A 9,573-nucleotide genomic window follows, 5' to 3' on the forward strand; every position below is an offset into this window, starting at 1 on the left:
GAGTAATATTTAGATAAAAAGATACTATAATTCATAAATAAACACTAACTTCAATCATCAATATAAAAATTAGTTGACTAATTTCAGTAGATTAAGAAAATTAGTTCAGTTAACTAGTTACTCATAATAAATAGGTATTGTCTTTCTTAAAATATCCTTACTAATAAAGTATATTGGTTAGAACTACTATTATTATAAGGCCTATTTTAGGAAAAAAAATGGATAAATATGAGAGCCAAAATGGATAAGGGTCTTATATTTAGGATTAAAATTAAAGTCAAATGAGTTCTTATATTAAAACCGGAGGTAGTAAAGAATTAATATATCAACCACACATAATCCAATAAAACAGAATTACTAAAACATAACTATTACCTTCGGTCCTTAATATAAGAGCATATTTGACTTTTATTTTGATCCTAAATATAAGATCCTAATCCACTTTATTTTTCAAATTTATCCATTTTTTTTCAAATAGTCCTTCTAATAATGGTAGTTCCAATCAATAAACTTGATTAGTAGGGATATTTTAGAAAAATAACACCTATTTACCACAAATAACTAACTTAACTTATTTTTTTAATCTACTCAAGCTCTTATATTTAGCACTGGATACTATAATCTAACAAGATAGTTTTTGACATTGTTTTAGGCTTAATAAAGAGGGGGAGAGGGGGAAAATAAAATTTAACTAAGTTAACCAATCCAAAACTCTTAATCAAACTGATTACGATATCAGTCTACGATTCACTAATTTAACTGCTTAACTCAGGGTTGCGTTTTAATAACATGGATAGAACATTTGCTGTTTCGAGGAAGCTACCTCTGCTTTGTCCTCAAGTCTCTCTTTCCGTCTACATCAGAAGAATAGTCAAAAGGTTGAATGTTTTACTCTGACCAACACAAAAATTCCTCCACTTCACGCGTTACTATAAGTACATTACTTACAATCTCCCTCTTTCAAACCTGTGTGTTTCATCAAAGTCCTTGTCCTCCATTGTCGATCAGAAACCTTCTTCACCAAACGTATGATCAGTGATCATACTACCATGACTGCAACTACCGACCACCAGTGGATGATGCAGTTATACCAGCAAAGTCCTGATGATGATACTTATGATCATCTTCTTCAGGAGGTTTCGGCCATGGAAGGTTTTATCTCTGATGCTAATACCGTCGCCACGACGACGTCGTCTTCTAGCCCTGGTCCCACCAGCCCAAAGGCCATTAACAATGGCTCCAGACCTATACGAAGAAGGTCCAGAGCTTCTAAGAGGACCCCGACCACCCTCCTCACCGCCAACACCACCAACTTTAGGGCACTTGTTCAGCAGTTCACAGGTTGCCCTAGTAGTACGGCCATGTCGTTCGAGGTCTATAAGGGACCTATCACCTTAAATTTCCAACAAGGAAGACGACAAGTCGTTCATCATCATAATAACAAGTCAAGGACGGTTAAAACGGTGCCGCCTCCGGCGGCCACGGCAGCGCCGTTTGGAAACACGGGTTTCAATAACGAAGGAGGTCGTCATGTTCGTCAGTATCATCAGCAGCAGCAGATAACTGTAGATCAGCAACAATGGCGGCAGCAAAGTGGTGATGATAATTTATTTGATTATAATAACACTGACTTGTTTTCAAGTTTAATTAATAACTCATCGTCCAAGCCTAGCATGGAGATATCTGACGGGATGATCGTGGATCATAACTACAGTTTGAATGACTTGACCGTGAATAATAATGCCTTCTTCTCTCATAGTAATGATGTGATTCAGAATGGTAATTACATTATGTGATACAGCAAAGTTAAGTTTTTTTTTTTTGGCCCATTAGGGTTTATCTTAATACTTTTGTAGATCTGTCGTCTCCTTTTCATTTATGTGAGAATAAGATAGATGGATAGATAGACAGTCCCCTACCGTGTCATCACAAGGAATAACTCATGGTGTTCATTTTGTTTTTCAATTCAATTTCTTTCTTTGGTTTATAACTAGTACATGGAAACTATATTATCTTTATTGTATTCCAATCACATGATATATATATATATATATAGAGGAGGCGCTTTTTATTATTATTGTTCTTGCTCTTGATCTTAATTGAACCAGGGATGACTACTCGTTTACACACACACACACACACACACACACACACACACACATATATAAAGTAGAGCAAATTCTAAAATAATTCGTTTATGATTTGCGAATGATGCACAATTTTGCAGATATATATTGATTATTCGTATGAGATTAAATAATTCGGTCATACTTATTTTTCCCCAAAAAAAGGTTTTGTTATTCTAAAAGAAATAAAGCATAAAGTAAATTACTTTTCCTGTCCTAAATATAAAGCTCATTTGATAGTGAAGTACTATTTTAGCTTTATTAAATTTAAAATGATATTGCCGAAAGCTCCAATTTAAAGCTTCTCACACTCGAAACTCCCCAAAAGCACATTTGAAATATGAAAAGTGCTATCCAAAAACAGATCCTATTCCTTCTAAATTAAATTTTAATGGTTTCCCCAAAAAAAATCACCAAATACATAAACTGGGCCGGTGAGGACAAATATGATTTATTTTTCTTATGGTTTCTGCACACGAAAATCAAGCGTTAAAAGTTGAGCAATTGTTCATTAGTTTCCAAAAAAAAAGTTGTGAGAAATCGAAACTAAATTAATGCAACATTTAATTTCAATTACATTCTAATTATGTTCTTCATCCGTTGATCATGATCCTGCATCTTCAGGTTCTTCTGTATTTTTCAAGTCAAATCGTCACTTACACAGAAAGTGATATCTAATGCAATGAACTGGGTCCGTGATCTAAGCATGAATATAATAGAAGTTAAAGAGTCTTGGTCTTAGACGGTAGCTATATATAAAGTATTATTTCGGCCAAAAAAATATTATTAAAGAATTAAAAATAAGCGGCGAGAGACGTAGCACTCGAAGAATATTGGTATTATGATATATTATACTCTTTTTTTAAAAAAATTAATTTAATAATTAATACTACGAGGTATTTTGTACAATATAGAAACGCTCAACAGTGAGCGAACTCTACGCAATGACATTTGTTCCTATTAGTAAGTGATTCCTCCTACTAAGTCAAAGGTGGCCTCAAATACTCAAATGGGAACGAGATGATTCAAAGAAGTAGCGGTGGCCTTTGGTCAAAACGACTGAGTTAAGCAAAATTACATCTAAGGACCCTAACTTTTGATTGCTTTGGTCACAAACTTTGAAATTTCATAGCAAAAAATTTTACAAACTCCCCGAGTTTTGCCTGAATTTGCTCACACTTGCGCGAACCTTTGCACACGCTTATTTAGACCTTGCATGAATCTGTCCACTGTACACTTCCCCGACTCTTGCTCAAGCTTATCTAGACCTTGCTTATTATACTTGCCTAGACCTTGCTTACATTTACCTGAGCTCGATATTAGGAACATTGTTATTACAAAATTAAAGTTTAGAAGAAAAAAACATAATTATCATATGCTTGGTTCCATTAGATGTGTGAATAAGTTATTGATATGCACCTGTTGGATTTCACTACAAATAATCATTTTTGTGTTTTATGAGATAAAATTTTTTCCCCCATATTTATCATATGAAGCATAAAAATAACTTCAAATAAGTTAATTCAAAGTACCACTTAATTTCAACAAGTGCCAACTATAGCCTTTACACGGGGTCTAGATATTATGAGATCTCTTTGGAAAAGAATGGCTACCAAAAAAGACTTTGAATATATAGTTTCAGAATATTCGGACGCATGTGTCCATATACAAGTGAGGCAAGAATTTTTATTCAAATCATATATTGTTCATTTGTGCCAAACCGTAATCTGAATATTAATTTATAATATTAATATTGTTAACCGTCATAAACTTGATAGTAAATTCTTTAAAATAGTAGTATTATACAATTCTGATCATAAAAATATTACTCTTTTAGTCCTTAATATAAGACTTAATTGTTAAGTTAGTTTTGATCTTAAATATAAGACTTATTTCTTATATTTATTAATTTTTTTTTAAATTATCGTTATGGATACTCCCTCAACCACAATCAAGTAGAAGAGGGAGAGGGGACATTAAGAAAGATGATTATGGTGTTTTAGGGAAAAACATGTCATATTTCTTATAATTAACTAATTTATCTAATTTTCTCAATATAATCAAATTAATTAAATAGATCTTATATTAAGCATTGGAGGAGTAATTTATAATATTTTAAAATGGCTTAACTAAAATTTCAGGGGAAAAACGAGCACATAGAAGCGAATTTAGGGCTGCATTTCAGCTGAGTGAGAAACGGGGCAAATGACCAAGGATTATTGGACAGTGGAGGTAATGGTGGGCTACGTTTGTCTGGGTCTGCATCATCAATATTTTGAATTATCTCTCAAAAGTCAATATCCTTATCTTCTTCGATATTTTATTAGTCATGTTCATCTTGTCTTTTCCTCGGGCTGGGTGTATGAATCTTTAATCCAAATCAGATCGTTCACACCATCACATGAATGTAATTAATTTCAGTTCATTGATGTTCTATTCTTTTATGTGGGTCAACAATTATTACCACGTGCCGTTTATATATTACAATTAAAAACAATATAATACTATAGTAGTGGTTTGCAATTTGCCCTCATAATGATGATGACATCTGAAATATAATTAATTTCTTGCATTAATGTGGTGTCTAGTTTCTTCTATTGTGACTTGCCAGTAACAGTCCAGGATAACTTCATTTTCATGATGTCGATATATATGTTCAGTCATATTGGAGGGTGGGCTACTAGTCCAATTGGCTTGTGAATTTATTTCTTTTTCTATTTCACTTGGCAGTGCGTGCTAATAAACACATAATTAGATTTTTGTATATTGATCAGCAAATATCTATTTACCACAGATACATTAGTTATTTACTTCATTTCATTAGCCAATATTGCCACAAAAAAGCACAATAGCTAATAGCTGCTAGCATTGAAGCTTTCACAACCGATCGGGTGATAGAGCTCCCCAAGTGCCAAAGCTTCGATCGCCAACAGGGGTCATTAGTGCTAGAGCTTCGGTGGCTAGCTACTGACGAAAGTTTTGATGATGTGGCTTTCTTGAGAAAAAAAGAGGGGCAATATGATAATAATGGAATTTTTTAAAAATTCATTTTAGTACATGCCGACCAATTTGGAATTATTGAAATTGGAGTCACTAACTCGTGGTTTTTAATATTTTCATGATATTTATCAAGGATTTTTCTAATTTGTTGATTGTAATTAATCGTTAAACCAACATACCAAAACCTTGATAATTTTATGAAATCTTCGTTTCCCCCACAAAATATTTAATACGGTAGCCATCCAAGAGCATTCCTCCTTCTTCTCCCTTCTTTGCCCTTTTTTATTATAAACCAATCTTCAGAAGAAGAGAAGAAGAAGGGGAGGAAAACTCATCTTCTCTTCCCCCCGCTTTCTCGTCTTATCAAGTAAGGCCTCGTTTGGATTGCCGTTGCAGATGATAAACATACACGGAGAAGTATGAAACTGAGGTTTATGGCTTATTGTGGCTCAGAAGATTGTTTGGATTGGGCTTTTTTTCTAACTGACTTATAGAAAAAAGTAACTTTTCTAACTGACTTATCCAACGTAATCTAGATCAACTTTTCTAATTGATTTATGGGAAAATTGTGCAAATCTTATAATCTAATTAGTTATGTGACTTCATTTACTTTGATTAGAGACCAAATAAATTTAAAATTATATTCATGTTTGTCTATTATGTATATTTAATTAATTATCTATAATGTGTTTTCAAATTTTTCTCCGTAACAAATATTTTTATTTTATAATTACACAAATAAACTATTTATATTTTATCATAATAATTTTACATATTTTTTTAAACTATTATCACATTAAAAACATAAAATTTTAAATATCACTATTCAATAAAGTCCATATCCTTTTCAGTCATTTTACAACTAAACTAACTTTTCTATTAATCATCCAAACAACTTTTTAACTTTTTTAACTGACTTTTTATAAGCATATATCCAAACATAAATCACATTATACTAACTAACTTTAACTTCAACTTTAGTTACAAAAGTTAGTTGGACTAAAAGTTAATTTTGCCCAACGTCAATCCAAACATACCCCAATTTGTTTTGGTAATATCAAGTAATTTTCGTTTCACTTTCAAATAACACAACACATTTGTATACAAGTGTTTTGTTCAATTTATTTTAGATAATTTTGCATTACAAAAAATAAAAATACGTGGAAGAAGTTTTGTCTTGTAAGTCACAAAAACACATATTTTAAGTGTTCTTAAACCACATAGATATTTGTTTTCTCAAAGTTATATACTAGCCCATCATAGGCTTGGGCTTAAATGGGTCGGTCCGTTTAAATCCGAGTTTCAAAAATGAACCATTTTTTTTTACATATTTTATCAAAATAATAAAAATAAAACAATAAAATTACTAATAAAAGGTATAAATATAAATAAAATTGAGTCACAAACATAAATATCATCATGTCTAAACATATCTCACAATGTAATAGAGTTTATTAAATAAACAAACTAAATAGAGGACAGACATAAACAACTAAATAAGCACCAAGTTCAGTAAATAATCACAATACGGATAATCTGGTTTAATTATAAATAATTAACAAAAAAGTTTAACTAACAAATATAGTATATATAAAGAATAATCATTTGTCTTACCGACAAAAAAGAAAAGAGTCCATCATCCTTAGCTCTAATTTTGTTTCTAACTATAAAAATGATATCGATCTTTATTTTAATTCAAAAGATTTTTTGATTAATCCTATTCCAAGTATAAAAAATATGGGAGAATGACAAATAAAGACTGTAAAAATTACATATACAATATTTTAACGGGTTTTGACAACTTATAAATAACAATACATTTTTGTGAATATACATAGTTTTCAATTATGCAATGTTCACGTTTTTTGGTTATTTTTCCCACAACCATAGTGATTCTTTTTTTTTTTTTTGTGAATGCTATTTGTGTGAGCAGCTGGGATAAGTAAAACTAAGAATATGCTATATCTAAAATGTTATGGTTTCCTTTTTTAAGTTAAGAAAAAAAAATTAGAAATTTTAAAAAAAGTTTAACGGGGTTAAATGAGCAGGCCCATTTATTTTTCGGTTCCGCAGGACTAATCTTTTTAAACCCGACTTCTCTTTCAAGGCTTTAAAATACAAGCCCGACCCTTGACTTAAACGAACTTAAACAGGCCGGCTCGATGGGTTCGACTCATTTTCTCAGCTCTATTCTTAAATTGATCTTTCTCAATTTACATATATGCATATTTTTCTCCCAATATGTTCTCATGAATATGCATTAGAGCTCCACGCAAATTCAGCAGTCGTGCGCATAGATCAAGATAGCTTAGCCAGTTATCACAATGGCTTGAATATATTTGATCCAATATAGTCTTTGAGTTGCACTTTTTGACTTGAAAACCCTTATTTTACACAAACTTTCATGTCTTAAGATTTGAATATGATTATTTTAACAATATCCAATCATGTAAGCTAAGCATTGCTTATTATTTGCTGGAAGTAGAGGGCTAGAGGCAATATCTCAACAATTTTACCAACTTCATTTTCATCACTTGGAGCTGGAGCCATGTGTTTTGTTGCTTATTTTTTACTAGGTATAAGAATTCTTCAAGGTAATCTTATCTGAGGCATTATAAGATATTAAATGTGCTCACAACAAGAATTCAAATTTTGATTTATCACATCACGAGAAACTAGTCTCTTTCACTAAATTTAACTTCTATTAGTTGTGTCTTGGTGCTTAGAAAATTGAGAAAAACAAGAAAGAGTAAAAAAAAAAGAAGAAGAAGAGAAAATGGGCTTATGAGCTAGTTTGATCCCAAGCCCTGCCAACCCAAAATCCCATTGAGCCCAAGATCTACAATTTTCGAGGCCTAAGTAATGACAAAAAGATGGGTAGAATAGGCTATCTTGACAAGTTGGACTTATATTTTCTACAGCTACATGCTGAGTCCCAACCTAGTTGCATGTAACACCCGTCATGTATAGTTACCATATAACGCGTGCGAACCACATAAGGCTTTAGGAATTTCAAATATATCACATTCTCTAACATTTTGAAAATATAAAGTCTAGATAACTTCCAGTAATAAATTATTTTCCTAGAGTCATAATCTAAATTAAACCGCATGTACTTGAAAATAGAACTAAAAGACAAGTCTTAGAGTCGTGAAAAAAATCAAATGTAGGTGAAGCCATCATGTGTCCCATAAGAGGAGCATGAAAGAGCCTTTGTAAGCTTACTTTTATGGTGGCTCTCCTTGCTTCTTACTTGATCTTTCACTTGAAAAATACTTTTAAAAAAATAATACAAGAAATCATAATCTAGGCACACAAACAGTTTATATTATCATCATTTGGTGTATTAGTATGGAATATCATATTATAATTCATAATAGTTACATGCATAACATGTTAGTATGCAATATATGCAATTTTCTTCATCGCTTTGTCTAGACTTCTACCACTAACTGCAATCATATACTTATCTATGATCTAGCCTATACATTAAATGGATCAAAGCTCTGCATTCAATATATACCCAACCAAAGGTGTAAATAGAGTCAAAGTGCAAACTAAGTTCTCTCCTCAAAGGACAAAGTCATGAGGATTCTCTTTATTAACTTGGTCAAATAAATATTGATAAACAAAGTCCTTCAAGAGGCTAATTACTGTGGGCAAAGTGGAGACAAACCGCATGATCACTATATCATATGCAAGTATATTATGGTCACTAACTACATAAAGTGTGATTTGTACTTTGGTATATTGAGTTGTGATCCTTTTGGTTATTTGATTTGATTTAGTTTTGCAGATTAATTTGCACAACGATTTCACTCTTCAATTTATTCGTACTTATTATTTAAATTAAAAATTTTACGAGATTTTTTTTAAATGTCAAAATAGATGAAAAATTGAAAGTTCATAAAATGTCAAAATAGATTTTTTTTTACAACATCAGTATAACGGTTAACAACTTTTGTAACGCTATTAACAACAGGTTTTTAGAGAAATTGAAAAAATAACATTTTTACAACTTCAATAATGCTATTAACAAGTTCCGTAACTCTATTAACAATTTCGATGTAGCATTTACCAACATGTTTTCTTAAAAATTCAAAAAAATGGCATTTTTATAACTTTAGCAACTACTTTTTTTTTTTTGAAAATTTTTACAACTTCAGTATAATAGTTAACAACTTTTGTAATGTTATTAATAACTTCAGTATAGCAGTTAACAACAAGTTTTCCGAAAAAATTCAAAAAGTAACATTTTTACAACTTTAGTAATGTTGTTAACAAGTTCTGTAATTTTATTAACAACTTTGGTATATCATTTAACAACAAGTTTTGTTAAAAATTCAAAAAAAAAAGGTATTTTTATAACTTTAACAACTATTTTTTTTGGAAAATTTTTACAACTTCAGTATAATGGTTAACAACTTTTATAACTCTATTAACAACT

The 9,573-nt window shown here is 31.1% G+C and overlaps 1 protein-coding gene across 1 annotated transcript; it reads left to right on the forward strand.

Annotated features, from left to right (window-relative positions):
* Window positions 1–976: 976 nt before the first annotated feature.
* On the forward strand, window positions 977–2,074 carry LOC114717629 (uncharacterized). The gene has a single exon (XM_028902839.1). The coding sequence runs from the start codon at window positions 1,029–1,031 to the stop codon at window positions 1,794–1,796; it is 768 nt and encodes a 255-aa protein (XP_028758672.1). The 5' UTR covers window positions 977–1,028; the 3' UTR covers window positions 1,797–2,074.
* Window positions 2,075–9,573: the final 7,499 nt, after the last annotated feature.

The sequence above is a fragment of the Neltuma alba genome, unplaced genomic scaffold (genome assembly GCF_004799145.2).
Source record: "Neltuma alba isolate B1F8T4 unplaced genomic scaffold, ASM479914v2 tig00011756_pilon, whole genome shotgun sequence".
Classification (NCBI taxonomy): Eukaryota; Viridiplantae; Streptophyta; class Magnoliopsida; order Fabales; family Fabaceae; genus Neltuma; species Neltuma alba.

Bases quoted from the DNA above. Each gene is read 5' to 3' on its own strand.
- LOC114717629 (XM_028902839.1), top strand. From the start codon at position 1,029: ATGATCAGTGATCATACTACCATGACTGCAACTACCGACCACCAGTGG.